The sequence below is a fragment of the Pithys albifrons genome, unplaced genomic scaffold (genome assembly GCF_047495875.1).
Source record: "Pithys albifrons albifrons isolate INPA30051 unplaced genomic scaffold, PitAlb_v1 scaffold_44, whole genome shotgun sequence".
In the NCBI taxonomy this organism is placed as follows: Eukaryota; Metazoa; Chordata; class Aves; order Passeriformes; family Thamnophilidae; genus Pithys; species Pithys albifrons.
Genome location: NW_027286059.1, coordinates 199,061 through 220,547, shown reverse-complemented (window position 1 = coordinate 220,547; position 21,487 = coordinate 199,061). Strand labels below are relative to the sequence as shown.

At 52.3% G+C, this 21,487-nt stretch overlaps 2 protein-coding genes across 4 annotated transcripts; one reads left to right on the top strand and one right to left on the bottom strand.

Moving 5' to 3' along the window:
• Window positions 1-1,242: 1,242 nt before the first annotated feature.
• Window positions 1,243-2,172, top strand: LOC139685219 (olfactory receptor 14J1-like). The gene has a single exon (XM_071581858.1). The coding sequence runs from the start codon at window positions 1,258-1,260 to the stop codon at window positions 2,170-2,172; it is 915 nt and encodes a 304-aa protein (XP_071437959.1). The 5' UTR covers window positions 1,243-1,257.
• Window positions 2,173-15,032: 12,860 nt separating this feature from the next.
• Window positions 15,033-21,134, bottom strand: LOC139685207 (olfactory receptor 14C36-like). Of its 3 annotated transcripts, none has more exons than XM_071581836.1 (3): window positions 21,069-21,134; window positions 17,696-17,870; window positions 15,033-16,830 (listed from the first exon to the last, which is right to left on the bottom strand). In XM_071581836.1, exons 2-3 carry the CDS (start codon window positions 17,781-17,783, stop codon window positions 15,830-15,832), a joined length of 1,089 nt encoding a protein of 362 aa, XP_071437937.1. In that variant the 5' UTR covers window positions 17,784-17,870; window positions 21,069-21,134; the 3' UTR covers window positions 15,033-15,829. The 3 variants fall into 3 exon arrangements, with proteins under 3 accessions (XP_071437937.1, XP_071437939.1, XP_071437938.1); XM_071581838.1 differs by having other exon boundaries at window positions 17,652-17,895; window positions 21,069-21,095; XM_071581837.1 differs by having other exon boundaries at window positions 17,696-17,895; window positions 21,069-21,089.
• Between the last annotated feature and the right edge of the window lie 353 nt (window positions 21,135-21,487).

The following is a 21,487-nucleotide window of genomic DNA, read 5'->3' as shown; positions in this document are numbered from 1 at the left end:
CTGAGGAGCTGCACAGGGGCTGAGAACTACCTGGCATTGTTGGAGCCTGGGAGGTGGCACAGCTGGCTCAGGGTGACACTGCCCTGAGTGCCCACCTGGTTCTGTCCTGGCTTCTCCCAGCCGGACCCTCAGTGTGCATTTCCTTTTTCCTCAACTTGCCCTTGTTACTGGGGTTGTTTCCTCCTTCTCTCAGGCAGGTTCACTGGGAATGGGAGTTCAAGCTACAGAGTCAATCACTGATCCTGTGATCCCCCTCAGGCAGGTGGGTCCCTGGGAATGAGACATTCCAATTCTCCTCTGACCTGTGGGGCTGTCAGTAGTGAATTCTGTGTGCCTGGAGAATGAGGTGTGTTTCCCAGAATCAAACCCCATTGTCAGGACACTTGGCTCTTCTCTGAGATGTCCTTCCAAGCTGGGAGCTGCCCTCAAGAGTGCAAATCACCTTCATAGCACAATTGTGTTATCTGAAATCCCCAGTGCAGAGGGGCAGAGATGCTGTGCCCATCCCAGGAAATGCTGTTGAGTTGGTGAGATGAACCATGTGTGTCCTTGAGACCTTGAGTCAGGCTGAGACATTGAGTGGTCTGTGATGGATCTCTCTGCTCTCAAGAGTGTCTGGTGGCTTTTCAGACAAAAATGGGAGTGTGATCACTCTCTCTCTGAGGAAGGTCCAAGTCCAGGGCAGCTGGAAGAAGGCAGAGGGACAGAGCAACTCCCCTCACTCTGCACTAAGCCACAGACATGGTCGTGTTTGGGAAGCCCTGCTCTGCCCTTTCTCAGGGCAGCACAAATGCTGAGGGGTTCTGACATCCAGGAAAACTCCACAGGGAAGATGAGGGGAGTCAGAAACAAAACACCCAAACCTCTGAAACTGTCTTCTGGAATCCTGAAATCTTCTCAAAACTGGGAGTGCAGATGCCCATGAGAACTTTTGCTTTAGGAGCAGTTTCATCTGACACAGCTGAACACCACGATGGGCCCTGCCCCCACGATGGCCATGACCCCCCTGGAGCAGAGCAGGGCTGACCCTCACAGCCAGTGGGCAGAGGGACTGCTCCTCATGGGAAATGTAGGGAGCACCAAGCAGGGCTCCAGCCATGGATATGAAGCAAAGTTTCCTGAAAAGGGAAACGTGGGGAGTGTGAGCAGAAGGGAAAGGCGTATTGGGATATGGCTGTGATTATTCTCAGAAATATCTCATCTGATTTGTCACTGTTATTTCCTCCTTGGACAGTGCCCCACCTCCAGAAGCAGCAAATGTCCAACAGCAGCTCCATCAGCCAGTTCCTCCTCCTGCCATTGGCAGACACGTGGCAGCTGCAGCTCCTGCACTTGTGGCTCTTCCTGGGCATCAACCTGGCTGCCCTCCTGGGCAACGGCCTCATCATCAGCGCCGTAGCCTGCGACCACCACCTGCACACCCCCATGCACTTCTTCTTGCTCAACCTGTCCCTCACAGACCTGGGCACCATCTGCACCATTGTTCCCAAAGCCATGCACAACTCCCTCTGGGACACCACAACCATCTCCTTCATGGGATGTGCTGCACAGGTCTTCTTCCTTATTTTATTCATTGGAACAGAGATTTCCCTCCTCACCATCATGTGCTACGACCGCTACGTTGCCATCTGCAAACCCCTGCACTACGGGACCCTCCTGGGCAGCAGAGCTTGTGCCCACATGGCAGCAGCTGCCTGGGCCAGTGGCTTTCTCAATGCTCTGCTGCACACAGCCAATACATTTTCCCTGCCCCTGTGCCATGGCAATGCCCTGGGCCAGTTCTTCTGTGAAATCCCACAGATCCTCAAGCTCTCCTGCTCACACTCCAAACTCAGTGAAATTGGGCTCCTTGTGGTTACTGCCTGTTTACTGTTTGGTTGTTTCATTTTCATAGTTTTCTCCTATGTGCAGATCTTCAGGGCTGTGCTGAGGATCCCCTCTGAGCAGGGACGGCACAAAGCCTTTTCCACGTGCCTCCCTCACCTGGCTGTGGTCTCCCTGTTTCTCAGCACTGATGTGTTTGCCCACCTGAAGTCTCCCTCCATGTCCTCTCCATCTCTGGATGTGGTGGTGGCAGTTCTGTACCTGGTGGTGCCTCCCACACTGAACCCCCTCATCTACAGCCTGAGGAACCAGGAGCTCAAGGATGCTGTGAGGAAAATGATGACTTGATGCTCTTCAGAAGCATAAAACTGTTGTTTCTCTTGATGTCTGCATAGCATTGGGACTGGAACTCATTACAGCCCCATCCTGTTTTCTCAGCATTTTGGTGGGGGTCATGAGATAAGTTTGTGCACAAATAAATTTTTAATTAACCTCCATTATAATCTAGTATGTTTCTTTGGAGTTTGACCCAGAGACTGTCTAAATGAGTATTTCTTCCACTTGAGTAGTTACACAAAATAAAGGACAGTGCAGTGACTTGTTTGATCCTTCTTCTTAGGCATTCAGAAAGGACAGCTCACTGCAGGACACTGCATGTTTACAGACAGGAGGGGACTGTTCAGAGCTGCCCTTTCTCTTCCACACTCTACTAAGCCCTTGTGTTGGTCCAAGGCCTTGGTCCTCTGACAGGCTGGTCACATCCTGCTGTGTGTCCATCCTGGGCTCACAGCCAGGGACAGGCCATGGGCACTGCTGGGACACAGCTGAGCTGCACAACAGCAGCTGCATCAGGAAAGGGGTTCTCCTGAGGGCAGGACAGGAAGGCTTTGGGCTTCCTCCGAAGTTGTTCTTAAGAACATGCCTAAGGAAGAGACATTCAAGAGGCAACTTGTCCTGCTTTGTCTGCCCATGGCTCAGTGTGATGAGATCAGGGTCCCAGTGTGACTTTCAAAGGACTTAGTTCTGGTTCAGGTTTTACTTGTTGGTGGCCAGAGACCATGCAGATGAGATTAACCTTCCTGGGGCTCAACAGCTTGTGACAGGGCTGATGGCAGGAAAGTGCTTTGCTTAAGACACTTTGGAGCTGCCAGGAGAACACGAGACCTGCAGCAACAGTGTGAGCAGGAGCTGACAGTGAATAGAGCCCAAGGAGAACAGGCCTGTCCAGCTCGGAGTCACCCAGAGATAATATTCTACATCTGAGTGTGAACTGAAAAAAAAGAGCCCTGCAACCCCAGGGAATACAGCAGGTTAAGGGAAAGGAGTCCTGTGATTCATTTTACTTTCCATAAGCATTCATGGTCTGATCCAATGCAGCCCCCAGACCCATCTCCCAGCACTGGAACAAGGCAGGGCCCCTCTGAGCACCCTCCATGGCCACACAAGAGCTTGTGTGGCAGGGGGTCAGTGGCAGGGACCACCATCAGCTGGCTCTGCCTCCCAGCCTGACCAGCACAGCCCAGCAGAGCCCCCCCACGGCCCTGGGCACCACAGTCCCTGTGCCCTGCAGAGCAGCACCCCCAGATCAGGGTCTATGGGGAGCATGGGGAGGGGCTGCAGGAATGGCTGGTCAGGCCAGCACAGACGTGTTCCCCTGGGGAAAGGCTCTGTGGGGAGATGGGATGTGCCAGGAGAAGAGCAGGACAGGCTGTGTGTGTAGAGGAGCCATGGAAAGAGGCTGTCCTGTCCCTGGGGCTGTAGGTGATGCCTGAGGAGCCCCAGGACTGATTCTCTCCTGCAGTCCTGGGGAGTGGGGCTGGCCCTGGGGCTGCAGGAGATGACTGAGATGATGGTCTCCTGAACATTCCACACACAGAGTCACTGTCCCTGACCTCCATTGCCTCCATTTCTTGCTGCAGGGCCAGACATGGTTGTGCTGCTCTGTGGGGCTGGGGCTGGGGCAGGTGGATTGGTGGGACCAGGGAGGGGCTGGACTGGGCCATGCCAGGGAGAGGGAAACCCCAGTGTTGAGCTGAAGTGTGTGAGTGTGCAGGGTGGGGGCTCTGCAGGGCTGAGGTGCCTCCAGCCCCGGGCAGTGGCAGCAGGAGCCCAGGGAGACACTGCACCTGCTGCCAGGAACTGTCTGTGTGTGTGCAAGGGAAGGACTCATGTCTCTGAACAGCCCTTGGGGTGTGAGCAGGGCATGAGCCCAGCTTAGGTGTGTGCACGAGCCCAGCTCAGGTGTGGGCACCTGTCAGAGCCCTGACATTTCTGGGTGTGACTGCAGGAACAACCTCCCTGTCCCAGGGACATTTATCTCACCAGCCTTGAGCATGCCCATTGCAAATGTCCATGTCTCCTCCATGCCTCTCCTCTGCCTTTATGTCCCTTTCTTCCCACACCAGGAAACAGCCTGGGGGAATCTCCCCTGTGCAGTCAGAGAGGCTCTGTGAGCAGGAGTGACAGTGTTCTCCAGAAGGTGCATTTGTCCCCTTGGACATGGCCCAGAGCTCAGGACTGTGAAAACATTCCCAGGCACACACAGCTTGGAGAGATCTTGGAAGGCAAATTGGGAGAGGAAGAACAGAAGAGGCAAAATTAGGGATATGAAACCATCCCAAAGAAGTTCAGTAGCTCCTCTGAGCAATGTTTCTGCATTCAAATCACTGGTAGGAAATGTACTCTGATAAATAGCTGCACAAATATTTTCACATAAACAGTGAGTGAATCAGATTAATAGAACAAGTGTGTGGTGTTGTCAGTAAAAAGAAAATTATGAAAAAAGTCTTGAAATTAAAAATAAACAGCACATCATAATGATAGCCAGGAAGTCTTCAAGAATTACCAGGATTTCTTGTCTGCAGAGGTTTCAACTACCTCCTAAAACCCACACTCCTGGCTTCAGGCCATGACTTCTGTCCTAGTTCAGCTGGAGGGACCAGCTAACCCTGTGTGGTGGTGATCAAACCTGTGTATTCCACCCCCTCTATTCATTCCCCAAGGACAATGGGCCATTAGCAGCAGCTGCCCAGGGAGCCATTATCACTTCACACCCAGCCTGAGGGGGGCGGAGCTGCTAATTGGCCATCAACAGCTCAACAACCCCTGGCTCCCAGAGTTAATCGCCCATTGTGTGAGTCCCCGCCCAGGGGGAGGGACTGAGTGCTCCCTGAGGGTACATAAGTGGTGGGTAAGAAGACCTCAGGACCTTCTCGTCGGATCCAGAGCAGCAGCAGGACCTCGACAGCAGGAGATCACTGCTCTCGCCCAGACCACAGCCCTCGCCTGCACCAACAGGTTTTTCTTTTCCTTTTGCTCTGGACTTGGGGGAGCCACAGGGGTCTCAGCAGAAGGGCAAACAAACCCCCTTGGGTTTGTGCCCCAGGACACTGGGTTATACTGCTGGGGTATTGTGAGTTGAAAGCAATTTCCCTTGTGTATCAGTGTTGTTATTGTAATATTATTATTAAATTTTAGCTCTGACTTATAATCTCTCTCGTGGTGAGTTCATTTCCCCTGCTGGTTCACCTTCAAACCAGCACATCTTTTGGCGCCCAACGTGGGGCACGAGAGAGAAGTCAGAACTACAATTTCATTTTGTGTATTTGGGTACAGAAACTCCCTGACTACCATGTTGCTTGATGTATTCATGTGGATGGTGTATCTGGGCCTGTTCATATTTCGACACATGGGGAACCATGTGCCTGTTTTGATGCTCTCTTTAATACCAGGGAGAAGGATCAAAATTGCTTTATTAATATACTATGTTTATGTTGTCATAACATCAGAAGCAATGAATTTCATTGTGAATGTATATTCAGTCTGGTCTGCCTGTCCTGGTTTGGGTTGTTACCTCTGGGGTCTCATTAAAAATAGCACCCAGACTGTGGGGAAAACAGGCGGAGATGGTTACTTCCACCTTTTCACCTCTGCTACAACAATCATTGAAAATATTGAGCTTCCTTTTGATGTTAGGGACAGCATAATCCTGCTGTTAGTGTTGCTTTGTCTCCTCTGTACTGTATACACCATGTTTAGGGTCAGAACTGGGCTCTCTAAGGAGACTTGCTGGAGGCCTGCCCTGGGAGCGGATGATGTTGAGTGGCACGGGAAGTGGGAAGATATGGGCCAGTATTTGGAGACCTTCTCTCCTCAAATGATCTGGAAATTCACCCCGGAACAACTGCAGGACCCTGCCAAAATGCTAAGCTATGTGAAAGGAAGATGCTCTGGTAGTCCCAGAGATGTGCAGCTCACAGCAACCTGCTGGGCCCTGGCCACTGCCTACCGCACACTGCTTGGTGTGGTACAGCATCATCAGGAGGAGGAGAAAAGGAGCAAACCCACCAGCACCATGTCCACCCAGACCATGACTGAGCCAGAGAGGAAGAGAGATACATCAACTAGCGCCATGTCCACCCAGACCATGACTGAGCCAGCGAGGAAGAGAGATATATCAACTAGCGCCATGTCCACCCAGACCATGACTGAGCCAGAGAGGAAGAGAGATACATCAACTAGCGCCATGTCCACCCAGACCATGACTGAGCCAGCGAGGAAGAGAGATATATCAACTAGCGCCATGTCCACCCAGACCATGACTGAGCCAGAGAGGAAGAGAGATACATCAACTAGCGCCATGTCCACCCAGACCATGACTGAGCCAGAGAGGAAGAGAGATACATCAACCAGCACCATGTCCACGCAAACCATGGAGGAGCCAGAAGGACAACAGAAACCGATAGCAGTTGCCCCTGTCCAGAAAAGAAAATCAAAGACCAAATCAGTTCGTATAGTGCATGACGAGGAAGAGTCAGGACCTTCATCTCAAGCAGAAGAAATGGAGCCAGAAATAATCACCCGGTCCCTATCCCTGGGAGAGCTGCGTGAGCTCCGGAGAGAGTTCACACGACAGGCAAATGAGTCCATCTTGACCTGGCTACTTCGAATCTGGGATGCTGCAGCCAATGATACAATTCTAGATGGGAGTGAGGCAAGGCAGCTGGGATCCCTGTCTCGAGATGTTGTCATTGATCAGGGCATTGGAAAGAGACAGGAAACTCTCAGCCTCTGGCGGCGACTGTTGTCAAGCGTGAGGGAGAGATATCTTTGTAAGGAGGACCTCCACGTACAGCAAGGACAGTGGAACACGATGGAACAAGGTATCCGGTGCTTAAGGGAATTAGCCGTACTGGAGATAATCTTTTCAGAGGATGAGAGATTCCCTAAAAGTCCAGATGGTGTCCAGTGCACATCCCAGATGTGGTTAAAATTTGCACGACTTGGGCCAGAAATGTATTCTCGCTACCTTGCAACATTGCAGTGGAGAGAGGGAGAAGACAAGGTGGGTGCACTGGTCAGCAAACTCAGGATTTATGGGGACACTGTCACTGCTCCATTACGAGCCCACGTCTCAGCTGTGGAAACAAAACTGGCTGAACTGGAAGAGAAGATTAAGGAAGGACTCTTCCATATCTCTCCAGAACAAACAAGAGTCTCCGCCATCAGAAGCAGGCGTCTCCCAGCTAAGGAGAAAGGGTACACTCCACGCGGCAATCTGTGGTTTTACCTCCATGAGCATGGAGAAGATATGAGGAAGTGGGATGGGAAACCCACCTCTTCCTTAGCAGCTCGGGTACGTGAATTGCAAAGAGGCACAACTAACACAGGCAATTCTTCAAGGTTGAAGGCTGCTCCGGTCTCTCGTGGGCAAGGCTCCAGACAGTATAGGAATGATGATGTTATGCCCGATCCTCTTGAAGGAACCTCCCGGTCATATTCACAGGGAGAGCGCAGTGAATACCATGACCAGAACTAGGGGGGCCCTGCCTCTAGCCAGGTAGAGGAGAGGGACAATCGGGTTTATTGGACTGTGTGGATTCGGTGGCCTGGCTCATCAGACCCACAGAAATACAAAGCTTTAATGGACACTGGTGCACAATGCACGTTGATGCCATCAGGATACGTTGGGGCAGAATCCATCTCTATTTCTGGGGTAACAGGGGGATCCCAACAGCTGACTGTACTGGAAGCTGAAGTCAGCTTGACTGGCAAGGAATGGCATAGACACCCCATTGTGACTGGTCCAGAAGCCCCGTGTATCCTTGGCATAGACTACCTAAGGAATGGATATTTCAAAGACCCAAAGGGACTGCGTTGGGCCTTTGGCATAGCTGCTGTGGAGACAGAGGAAATCAGACAGCTGAGCACCTTGCCTGGCCTCTCAGAGGACCCTTCTGCTGTAGGACTGCTGAAAGTTGAAGAACAATTGGTACCGCTGGCCACAGCCACAGTGCACCGTCGGCAATACCGCACTGACCGAGACTCTGTGACCCCCATACACAAGATGATTCGTGAGCTGGAGAGCCAAGGGGTGGTCAGCAAGACTCACTCACCCTTTAATAGCCCCATATGGCCAGTACGAAAGTCCAGTGGAGAGTGGAGGCTGACGGTGGATTACCGTGGTCTCAATGAGGTCACACCCCCCCTGAGTGCCACTGTGCCGGACATGCTGGAGCTTCAGTATGAGCTGGAGTCCAAGGCAGCCAAGTGGTATGTCACCATCGACATTGCCAATGCCTTTTTCTCCATTCCGTTGGCAGCAGAGTGCAGGCCGCAGTTTGCTTTCACCTGGAAGGGGGTGCAGTACACCTGGAATCGACTGCCCCAGGGGTGGAAACACAGTCCCACCATTTGCCATGGACTGATCCAGACTGCATTGGAAAAGGGTGAGGCTCCAGAACATCTACAGTACATCGATGACATCATTGTATGGGGGAACTCAGCAGGGGAGGTTTATGAGAAAGGAAAGAAGATAATCCAGATTCTCCTAAGAGCTGGTTTTGCCATTAAACGAAGTAAGGTCAAGGGACCTGCTCAGGAAATTCAGTTCCTAGGAGTGAAGTGGCAAGACGGGCGTCGTCAGATTCCAACAGAGGTGATCAACAAAATAGCAGCTATGTCCCCACCGACCAGCAAGAAGGAAACTCAGGCTTTCCTAGGCGCCGTGGGCTTTTGGAGGATGCATATCCCTGAGTACAGTCAGATTGTAAGCCCTCTCTACCTTGTGACACGGAAGAAAAATGATTTCCAGTGGGGCCCTGAACAACAACAAGCCTTTGAGCAGATTAAACAGGAGATTACCCATGCAGTAGCCCTTGGGCCAGTCAGGACAGGACAGGATGTGAAGAATGTGCTCTACACTGCAGCCGGGGAGAATGGCCCATCCTGGAGCCTCTGGCAGAAAGTACCTGAGGAGACTCGAGGACGACCGCTGGGATTCTGGAGCTGGGGATACAAAGGATCTGAGGCCAGCTACACCCCAACTGAGAAAGAGATCCTGGCAGCGTATGAAGGAGTTCGAGCTGCCTCAGAAGTGATTGGCACTGAGGCACAGCTCATCCTGGCACCCCAACTACCAGTGTTGGGCTGGATGTTCAAAGGAAAAGCTCCTTCTACCCATCACGCCACTGATGCCACATGGAGTAAGTGGATCGCTCTGATCACGCAGCGAACCCGGATAGGGAATCCTAATCGCCCTGGGATTTTGGAAATCATCACCAACTGGCCGGAAGGTGAGAGTTTCGGATTGTCCTCTGAAGAAGAAGAGGAGCAGGTGACACGAGCTGAGGAGGCCCCACCATATAACCAGCTACCAGAAGAGGAGAAGCGATATGCTCTCTTCACAGATGGCTCCTGCCGCATTGTAGGGACAAGCCGGAAATGGAAAGCAGCTGTATGGAGTCCTACACGTCGAGTTGCAGAAGCGACTGAAGGACAAGGTGGATCAAGTCAGGTCGCAGAGCTGAAAGCTGTTCAGCTGGCTTTGGATATCGCCGAACGAGAGAAGTGGCCAAGACTCTACCTTTACACTGACTTGTGGATGGTGGCCAATGCTCTGTGGGGATGGCTGGAGCGCTGGAGAAAGGCCAGCTGGCAGCGCAAAGGGAAACCCATCTGGGCGGCTGAGATGTGGCAGGACATCGCTGCCCGGGTAGAGAAGCTGAGTGTGAAGGTCCGTCACGTAGATGCTCATGTACCCAAGAGCCGGGCTAATGAGGAGCATCGTAACAACGAGCAGGTGGATCGAGCTGCCAGGATTGAAGTCTCTCAGGTAGATCTGGACTGGCAGCATAAAGGTGAATTGTTTCTAGCCCGATGGGCCCATGATGCCTCTGGTCATCAGGGCAGAGATGCGACATACAGATGGGCTCGTGACCGAGGGGTGGATCTAACCATGGACAGTGTCTCACAGGTTATCCATGACTGTGACACATGTGCTGCCATCAAGCAGGCCAAGCGGGTGAAGCCTCTATGGTATGGTGGACGGTGGTCGAAATACAGGTATGGGGAAGCCTGGCAAGTTGACTACATCACACTTCCCCAAACACGCCAAGGCAAGCGCTACGTGCTGACCATGGTAGAGGCAACCACTGGATGGCTGGAGACATACCCCGTATCTCACGCCACTGCCCGGAATACCATCCTGGGCCTTGAGAAACAAGTCCTGTGGAGACACGGCACACCAGAAAGAATAGAGTCTGACAACGGCACCCACTTCAAGAACAGCCTCATAGACACCTGGGCCAGAGAGCACGGCATTGAGTGGGTGTATCATATCCCCTACCATGCTCCAGCTGCCGGGAAAGTTGAGCGATGTAATGGACTGCTGAAAACAACCTTGAAGGCGTTGGGTGGGGGAACTTTCAAACACTGGGAGCTGCATTTGGCAAAGGCCACCTGGTTGGTCAACACCCGGGGCTCCATCAATCGAGCTGGCCCTGCCCAATCAGAACTCTTGAATACTGTAGATGGAGATAAAGTCCCTGTGGTCCATATGAGAGGTATGTTAGGAAAGACTGTTTGGGTTAGTCCCACCTCAAACAAAGGCAAACCCACCCGAGGGATTGTCTTTGCTCAAGGACCTGGTTGCACTTGGTGGGTAATGCAAAAAGATGGAGAAACACGTTGTGTACCACAAGGGGACCTAATTTTGAGCGAGAAGAGTTTGTAATGTTTCATTGTATACATGTGTATATATATGTATAGGTAAAAAAGGGGGTTAATTTGGGAATGACTAGATGGAGTGGAATAAGGGGTGGATAATGTCCTAGTTCAGCTGGAGGGACCAGCTAACCCTGTGTGGTGGTGATCAAACCTGTGTATTCCACCCCCTCTATTCATTCCCCAAGGACAATGGGCCATTAGCAGCAGCTGCCCAGGGAGCCATTATCACTTCACACCCAGCCTGAGGGGGGCGGAGCTGCTAATGGGCCATCAACAGCTCAACAACCCCTGGCTCCCAGAGTTAATCACCCATTGTGTGAGTCCCCGCCCAGGGGGAGGGACTGAGTGCTCCCTGAGGGTACATAAGTGGTGGGTAAGAAGACCTCAGGACCTTCTCGTCGGATCCAGAGCAGCAGCAGGACCTCGACAGCAGGAGATCACCGCTCTCGCCCAGACCACAGCCCTCGCCTGCACCAACAGGTTTTTCTTTTCCTTTTGCTCTGGACTTGGGGGAGCCACAGGGGTCTCAGCAGAAGGGCAAACAAACCCCCTTGGGTTTGTGCCCCAGGACACTGGGTTATACTGCTGGGGTATTGTGAGTTGAAAGCAATTTCCCTTGTGTATCAGTGTTGTTATTGTAATATTATTATTAAATTTTAGCTCGGACTTATAATCTCTCTCGTGGTGAGTTCATTTCCCCTGCTGGTTCACCTTCAAACCAGCACACTTCCCAGAGCAGTCACAGAGTTGGCCACTGCCCCAGAGATGCCCCAGGGCAGCTCAAGGACCCAAGTATGAAAAGTCCCCCAGAGTGTCTGTGAGCCCTTCTGGAACAGGAGCTGCTGGGCAGGAAGGACCAGCTGGGGAGGGGCAGGGAATCCCCCCCTGCAGCACTGCTGGCCAGGCTGAGGAGGGTCCTCTCCAGCACAGCAGAACATCCTGTCCCCTTGGGGGCTGGGCTGTCAGGTGTGTTCCCAGAACTGACTGGCCAAGCTGGGCAGGCAGATGCTCAGGGATCATGAAGGGTGTCACAAAGCTGAGCCCAATCAGGTGAAAAATTTGGGGAGGTCAGGAGGAACTGAGACAAAAGGGATGGGATATCTGGGGGAGGGAATGGGGGCTTGGCCAACAGAGATGAAAGATTTTGGTGAGGTAAAACCAAGTTCAGATAATGCTGAGGGTGTTGAAACACTGACTTTGCAAACACTCCTGATGGACCTTTACCTATAATTTGTGTACCATTGCAACTTCTGTGAGGATAACTTGATACTCCTAATTTCACCCCCAGCAATCTTCTCTCAGGAACCAAAGGGACCCTGGGACACTGTGGAAAGCCTTGGAACCAAGGGGCCATTCTGACACTTGGGAACCTCATGGAATCAAAGTTCCATTGTGACCCTGCAGGACCTCAAGGAAACAGAAGCCCTTTGTGACCCTGTGGAGCCTCATGGAATCCAGGGATCATTGTGACACTCCAGGGCCTCATGGACTGCAAGGAACCCTGGGACACTGCAGAAATTCATGGAATCAAGGGTCCATTATGACACTGCAGGGTCTCATGGATTAAAAGAAATCCTGGAATATTTTGGAATCTGATGGAATCATCGTGCAATTGTAACACTACAGAAACTTATGGAACCCAGGGGCAATTTTGACCTTTCAGGGCCTCATGGAACAAAAGGGACTCTGGGACACTGTGGAAACTCATGGAAACAAGGGGCCATTGGGACACTGCAGGGCCTGAAGGAACCAAAGGTATCCTGGGACACTGCAGAGCTCACGGAACCAAAGGGTTCATTGTGACAGGTCGGGCCTCATGGAACAAAAGGGGTCTTGAGACAGTTTTTAACTTCATAGAATCAAGGGGTCATTGTCACACTGTGGAACCTCAGGGAACCAGGATGCCACCTGGACACTGCAGGGCCTCACAGAACTAAAGGAAACCTGGGACAGCACCGAACACTGTGGAAATATTTTGGGTCTGGGTGAGCTGGAGCTCATTTCCCCACAGCAGCCCTCCCAGTGCTGTGCTTTGTGTTGGGAGCTGGAAAGGTGCTGAGAACACACCAATGTATTGGCTACTGCTGAGCAGGGCTGGCACAGCCCCAGCACTGCAACGTTCCTTCCCCAACTGAGGGCGAGATCCTGGGAGGAAACACAGCCAGGCCAACTGAGCCAGAGTGACCAGAGGGGTATTCCAGACCATGGGATGTCAGCTCAGATATAAAAGCTGAGGAAAGGAGAAGGAAGGGGGGCATTCATTGTTTCCAATGTTTCCCTGCTGAGCAGCTGCTCCGTGTGCTGAAGCCTGGCATGCTGGGACATGGCCAGACATCACTGATGATGGGAAGTAGAGAATAAATCTTGTCATTTTCCTCTTTCTTTGTGTGCAAACTTTGGCTTTTGATTTAGTAAAGTGCCTTATCCCAACCCAGGAGTCATTTTCCACCTTATTCTCTCTCCCCTGTCCATCTGGGAAGGGCAGTGATAGAGCGGCTTGATGGGCAGCCTGTAATTCTCCCCATTCTCATTTTGCTCCTCTTAAAGATGGGCTTGGCATCTGCGTTTTCCAAGGACCCCAGAACCTCTCAGATTGCTCTGGTCCTTTTGAGAGCACAGCCCAGAATCCCAGGCAAGGGTGATGCCGCAGTTCAGGAGCACTTGCAATGAACTGTCCAAGACCACGGAGATGAATCTCACTGGGCCAGTGGAGTTTGTTCCTGGAGTCACTCACAGAAATGTCGAGGTCCAGCAAGGCATCCACCTCTGAACTGGGATTGTGGGATTCTCATGCACCCAGGGGTGATCAGAGAGTCTTTCCCTTTTACACCCATGGGGAGATCATTGCAGGAGTCACAGTCTCTCCCTGGGCTCTCACTGCCACTGCTGGGGACGGGAGGCACCTCAGCACTGTGGATTGTCACCTGCTCTGCCCCTCTCTGAGATGCCCCACGGCCTGAGGGATGGACACAGGGGGAGCTCTGTGCTCAGAAGCACATCCCAGTGCTGCATCCTGGGGGTTTTCCAGGGGATGTGGGGCCCAGAGTGAAGTGACCTCGAGACACTGTGTGTCCCACAGCCCTTCCCAGCATCTCCAGGATTAGGTGATGGTGTTTGTGTTCTCTTGGGTTCATCTCCCCCACATACACACTGTGAATGCTGAAGTCTCCTCTGTACAATTGCAGCATGGCCTTGTGAGCTGCTCATTTGGTGTCCTCATGGAGGGACAAACAACCTGTCAGTGGTGGGTGAGAGGCCAGTGCTGGGAATGGTGTTTGCAGGGGGTGATCTGTGACAATTGCCCTGGGGCCCCTTGCCCAGGGTGTCCAGGAAACAAAGACAAAGCCCAGACCCTGCTCTGCTGCTCCTTCAGGTGTGTCCCTGGAGGCCTGGCTGTGGAAGGGACTCTGAGTTGCTGCTTCCCCAGCCCCAGGGAGGGTCTTCTTGTCTGCTCATTCCCTCTGGGGTCTCTTTTCAGTCATGACCTCAGTGGGGCTTGCTGACACTCTCAGGAACCTGAAGGTTTGATGATGAATTTTCCTTTTTTAGAGGTTTGTTCAGTTTTCAAATCTTCAGTTCAGGAATTCAGTGCCAGAGTGCTCATTAACATTCAAAACATCCTAACAAGACAAGCCTTTGGGAATAATTTAATATTAAGTCTTCAATTCTTTTGTGCTTCATTAGACAGATACCAGAAGTGTATTCAAAGTGAGTGTACTACAGTGACGAAGAAATGAAGAACAATAACTTTTTGTCCCATTTCCTTTTTCCTGTTTATACACTGAGAGCAGCAAACCCTAATTGATATTGTTCCCAAGCACCAGGGATGGTCTCCTTGTCTGCTCTTTCCTTTCATGGTCTCTTTTCAGTGATGGCATTTTAACAAAACAAACCTCTGGGAATAATTTACTTTTACATTTTCAAATCTTCTGTGGTCAATTACAGAGATCTCAGAAATGCATTCAAAGTGAATCTTATACTTTAAAAACAAAAAAAAGCCACAAGCAAAAATGTCTTTTGTGTGGCCTGTTTATTTTTGCCTGTTTATACATTATTATCAGCAATTCCCTATTGATATTGACCCAGAGCATCTCCTAATTCAGTGTGAATAGATATGAAAATCAAGACCCTTTTTTTCTGACAATCCATCAGACTTTATCCCTAATCCCCACCCCACCATTACCCTCATCACATCCCTGGCACTCAAAGCAGCCTTGTGCAATCTGAGCTTCCTCCACTAAAGGCTGGACCTGCAGGTTTCAGCTCCTGGGCACCAACTCCCACCTGCTGTACTTGAAGAAAGAGCTGCAGGAGACACACAGGGATGTTCATGTATTGTCAGCAAACAAAACCAAAGGAAGGCACAGCTCAAAAATAGAAGAAATTCCTCTGCTGTATTTTAAGTTCACATCACTGACGTCCACTTTCCACAGCAGGCAATTTTAGACCAATGGAAAACATGTTATGTGTCAGGCACAGATCTAAAGGTCCCTCCAAGCGCTCCCTACCCCAATTCTGTCCATTTTGCTCTTTGTGCAAAGTGAGTCACTCACTGAAGTCAGAAGTTCCCTTGATCCAGAGCAGGAGTAAAAGAGAGAAAGTGAATGAATTACTTTGTTGTGCAGAGGGCAGGAAGGCTCTGCAGAGGGGTCTGGACAGGCTGGATCGATGGGCCCAGGTCAGATGGATAAAGTTCAACAAGGCCAATTGGTGGGTCCTGCCCTGAGGTCACAACCACCCCAAATCCCTGGCCATGCCCTGCAACTGCCCCACAGCTGGTCCCACAGCTCCCTGTGCAGCTCCATCCCAGGGCAGGAGCATCCACGGTGGGGAATGGCCCCTCTGATGGGATGCCCAGGGCAGTCCTTGGCCTTGGTCACAAAAGACTGGGTGGCTAATTAACTGGGATAAAATGAATAGTTTCTTTTTTTTTTTTTTATAAGAACAAAGTTAGAAGGGGAAAAAAAGAAAAATTATATAAGCGGACAGACTTGGTCTCTCATGAAATGCACTGGGTGCCACTGACAGAGCAAAGCAGGCAGTCTCTTCCTGCTGAAAAGCATCCAGTCATCATTTTCCTCACAGCATCCTTCAGCTCCTGGTTCCTCAGGCTGTAGATGAGGGGATTCACTGCTGGAGGCACCACCGAGTACACAAGTGCCACCACCAGGTCCAGGGATGGGGAGGACATGGAGGGAGGCTTCAGGCAAGCAAATGTACCAGTGCTGAGAAACAGGGAGACCACGGCCAGGTGAGGAAGGCACGTGGAAAAGGCTTTGTGCCGTCCCTGCTCAGAGGGGATCCTCAGCACAGCCCTGAAGATCTGCACATAGCAGAAAACTATGAAAATGAAACATCCCATAAATAAAAAAAAACTAGCCACAAGAAGCCGAAGTTCCCTGAGGTAGGAGTGTGAGCAGGAGAGCTTGAGGATCTGAGAGATTTCACAGAAGAACTGGCCCAGGGCATTGCCTTGGCACAGGGGCAGGGAAAATGTATTGGCTGTGTGCAGCAGAGAGTAGAGAAAGCCACTGGCCCAGGCAGCTGCTGCCATGTGGGCACAAGCTCTGCTGCCCAGGAGGGTCCCGTAGTGCAGGGGTTTGCAGATGGCAGCATAGCGGTCGTAGCACATGATGGTGAGGAGGGAAAACTCTGTTCCAATGAAGAAGACATAGAAAAAGACCTGTGAAGCACATCCTGTGTAGGAGATGGTTGTGGTGTCCCAGAGGGAGTTGTGAATGGCTTTGGGGACAGTGGTGCAGATGCAGCCCAGGTCTGTGAGGGACAGGTTGAGCAGGAAGAAGTGCATGGGGGTGTGCAGGTGGTGGTCGCAGGCTACGGCGCTGATGATGAGGCCGTTGCCCAGGAGGGCAGCCAGGAAGATGCCCAGGAAGAGCCACAAGTGTAGGAGCTGCAGCTGGTGCGAGTCTGCCAATGGCAGGAGGAGGAACTGGCTGACGGAGCTGCTGTTGGACATTTGCTGCCTTGGGGGACTGTTGTCTGTTGAGGAGGAAAAGGCAGAACTAAGTTAGCTCTGACTATTGTAGCAAAACACATTGTCTCACAGCAACTTGACAATAAGGGTCTCTCTTTTTAAGACCTCTCTGCATCCTGCTCACCTGAGCTCTGGGTTTTGTTGGCTGATGAGGCCATTAAAACAGGGGCACTGTAATGGACTCCTGAGGAGTCCTTTTTGCCTTGCAGAGAGAGGGAACTCAGAATGCAGGGTGAGCTCAAATTAATGTACTCGTGATACATCAAAGAGCTTCCAGCCCTACTGGTTGCAATTTGCCCAGCTGAGGAATTCAGCTGAGGGTATTCTTTGTATTTGTTCACCCAGTTGCACCTGCCACAGTTACCAGTGGTTGTGGGTGTCTGAAATGCCTGAAATTTTTATTGCACTGCAGGTCAAGTCTTGTGGGTCAAGAGACATGACCCACATCCCTGCCCTGCTCATCCCTGCCCTGCCATGAGAGGGTCACTCCTTCCACACACATCTTCTCCCTGCAGGGCCATGGGGAGCTCATTGGCCATGCTGAGCTGTCTCTGGCAGGCAGCAGAATCCCTGTCCCAGCACACAGAGCCCTGGGCTGCAGGACCCTGCCCTTTAGGAGAGCTCTGGGCACCCCTGGCTGCACCCCCACCCTCACACCCCACAGCCATTTCTGCCAGAAGGGAACCTTCTTGCCCTGTGCCTCTGATGCTCCACACCAGGAAATCCAGGAGAGCCATCCTGGCAGGTCCTGTCACTGCTGGCATTTGGCAGGTGTAAGAGACAATTCCAGAAACTCACCTGCAGTGCTCTGCAGCCAGAGACTTACCCTGGCAAAGTGCTGTGAAGATTCCTCTTCTGAAGAGCTCTCACCTGTCCTCCCACTCCAGGACACCTTCAACCTCTTTCTCACTTCTCTTGTCTGCCCTTGGTGCCTGCAGGTCCTGCCCTGCTCTGCCATATGGTCACCTCCTCTCCACTGAAGGTACTGTGGGAGTCCTTCTGAAAGATCCTGGGTGCTGTGGGATGTGCCAGCTTTAGGAGATCCCTGCAGGAAGGGAAGATTAACTTTCCTGCAGACAGAGAATTCTTCATTCAAATACTGTGGAGGTTTCTCCTTTAATGAGAGCTCAGTCCCCTCCCAGCCCAGGCTGCCTCTCATCTCTGTCCCTTCCCTGCTGTGCCCTCGGTGTGTGCAGGCAGTGCCCTGAGCCCTGCTGGGCTGTGCACAGGAGCTGCTCCTGGGCAGAGCTGTCTCTCTGCAGCGCTGCCCGCTTGCCAGGAGCTCCCTGTGTGCCAGGAGCCCGGCCCAGCTCAGCAGCACAGCAACAGCCCAGGGCATTTAATGGCCCTCGGGGGAGTTTGGTGCTGAGTCCCTGAACATCAGACCCTCAGGAAAGTTAAAGTGAGATTCAAACTGTAAAGTTTCTTGCAGTGCTAATGGGTCCCACTGAGGAACACGACTGTGAAAACATCCCCTGGGGTTTTTTTGAGCAGAAATTTGGAGGCAGTGATGACAGGTCTGAGACTTACAGATTTATCAAGGCTGGAAGAGACCTTCAAAGTCTTCTAGTCGAACTGTCATCCAAGCACCACTAGAATCATCCCTAAATCGTATTCCAAGATGTCACATCCATACAACACATGAGCCCTTCAAGATACCACCACCTCCCTGGGCTAATTATTTCATTGCATAAACACCCTCTCAGTGAAAAACATATTTTTAATATCTAATCAGATCCTTGACATACTCAAGTCAAGTCTGTTCCCTCTCTTTCCGTCCCTATAGGCTTGGCAGAAGAGAGGGAGACCCCTGCTCACTAAGACCTCCTTTTGAGTCTTTGAAGAGAGCAATGAGGTCCTCCCTGAGCCTCCTCTTCTCCAGATTCAAGAACACCAGTTCCTCATCCAACATGTTTTCCAGACTCTTTTCCAGTTCCATTCCCTTCTCTGGACATGCTCCAGCCCCTCAATGTCCTTTCTGTAGTGAGAGGCTCAGAACTGAGCACAGGACTTGAGGTGGGGCCTCAGCAGTGCCCAGCACAGAGGGACAATCCCTGTCCTGGTCCTGCTGGTCACATTATTCCTTACACTGGCCAGATGCCTTTGGCCTTCTTGCCCACTTGGGCATATTCTGACTCATATCCAGCCACTCTCCAGCAGCACCCCCAAGTCCCTTCCTGCTGAGCAGCTCTCCAGCAACTCTGCCTCCAGCCTGGAGTATTCCATGGGGTTGTTGGGACCCAAGGTCAGGATCTGACACTTGGTCTTATTGATCCAGCTTGTCCAGACGCCTCTGCAGAACTTTCCTGCCCTCCAGCAGACCCACAATCACACCCACCTTGGTGTTGTCCACCAATTTACTGAGGGTGAAAACAGTTCCCTCATCCCAGACATGAGCAGCCAGTTTCTGCTGGAGATGCTGTGGGAGGTGGTGCCAAAGGCTTGACTGAATTCTAGAGAGACACATCCACAGCCTTTCCCTCATCTCCTCAGTGGGTCATTTTGTCATAGAGGGTGATAAGGTTTGTCAACCAGGACCTGCCTTTCCCAAACCCACACTGACTGTGTGATGGCACTCAGGATGATCTCCTCAATGGACTTCCCTGCAGACTAAGGAGAAAGCTGAGCTCTGCCTTGCTCCCTGCGTCAGTTCTGCTCCTGCTGACCCAGCCCTGGCCCTGTTCAGCCTGGGGTGGCTGCGCCGCTGCTGCCCGTGAGCGACAGCTCCGCGGAGCCTGAGAGCTCTGCAGAGAGCGAGGAGCAGCCCTGCTGCACAAGGGAGAGCAGCACAGACTGAGCATCACATCTGCACTGCAAGAGCTGCATTCCACACCTCTGCCTACAGGAACAGACACAACATCGCTTATCCCACACACACACTAAGTTGACGGAAAAATAGTTGGTTTTGATGATAAACTCTCTTGTTTTGTTGTTCTAAAAAGTATTCTTAGTGTTTTTCTAACTGTTCTTATTTCCCTCTCTTTTTGAATTTTTTAGCAATTTCTTGATAATAAAAAATCAGTTTTTTGAATTAACGGAGAACTTAGTTTGAGTTTTAATTTTGATGGGGAAAATATTTTGAACCTAACTTCCTGTTGTGATATTTAAGCAGATTGTAACACCATCCCACCTCTCCCAGACTCCACACTCCCTTTTTCTTTTTCCCTGGCACCCACTGGACTTCCCTTTTCTGGGCACAGAGACCCCCTGCACCCCCAAACCACCTCTCCCCACCCCTAATCCTCCCTGTCCTTCAGCTTGGCACCTTCCTGATCCCAATTTCCAGAACTGGGACGCTCATGCACCCTCTTATCCTGCACACCCTTTCCTGGCCATCCCACCACTTCTAGCCCCCATATCCCCCTTTTCCTTGACTCTGGGACTCCCAGGACCCCCACTCCTGCATTTCCCAGACCCCAGGCACCCCTTTTCTGAACAATGGGGGACATCTTCAACACCCTTTCCTGGCCATTCTGGGTCTCTGTAACCCATGATCCCCTTTCCCCAACATCGGGGAACCCTGGACCGCCCTTTTCTAAGCACAGGGTCTGCCTGGAGCCCTCAACCCACTTATTCAAGCCCCTGCACCCCCCTGTCCTTGGCACTGGGATGCCCTGGAATATTTTTTTCCAGTACTGTGTTCCCCCTGCACCCCCGAAATTCAACCCAAAACCCACAAACATTGAGCCCCCCAAAAAACCCTGCCAGGAGTTCCCCCTCACTGGTCTCCCCACTTTGGGGTTTAGGGTGTCCCCCCTCTCCGGGCTGCCAACGAAGGGCCTGACCCAGGCACACCAACCCCCCCAAGGGGGGTCCCCGCATTCCCCCGCCCACCAAGGGGCTCTGCCGGGAACCGACACTGGGACCCCCAATATCCCAAATAGCCCCCAGGGGGCATTGGCGGCTCAGCTTTGGGGTCCCTCAAGCCCCACCCATCCCCCGAACACAACCCAAACCCCCAGAGCCCCCCCAGGCTATTCGGGGCTCGGCTCGGGGGTCCCGCAGCACTTTGTCGGGGCCCTTTGCCGTCCCTGTGTGCAGCTCCGGCCCCGCCCTGCGGCAGCCCCAGCGCGGGCTCCAAGGAGCGGCACATCCTGGTGCCCTTGGGGGCTTTGGCCGGGCCCATCCCGGCTCTCGTGTTCCATGGCACAGCCCGCACGGCCCTTGGGAGGGCACTGTGCAGTTTGGGGTCCCAGCCCCTCTTTTCCCCTCTGCCCGTTTCCCACCCCGTTTTCCCGCTCACCCGAGAGTTCCTGGCGCACAGTCGGAGCGCTGGAAAGGAAGAGGAAAAGGAGGATCGTGACTGTCCCCTCCCCTTGTCCCGGGGATGTTCCTGGGTTGGCAGCGCCCACTCCGTTGGAAGGCGGTCCCGGCGGGGCGGCCGGAGCGGGTTTGGGAGCGGGTGTGGGCGGCGGTGTGAGAGAGAACAGGTCTACCCGCCCGCCGCCGCTACCAGGTCTACCCGTGGACGCCCAGGCTCCGGAAACCAGCGGCTGAAGCGCAAAGTCCGACGGAGACAGCAGGTCTACCGGCTGAGCTTAGAGAACAGATCTACCCGCCGCAGTGAAACAGGTCTACCCTCTGGACTGAGGTAGTGATCAGGTCAACCCGCCAGACTAAAAAGGCTTCCCGCTGGACTGGAAAAGTGAACAAGTCAACCCG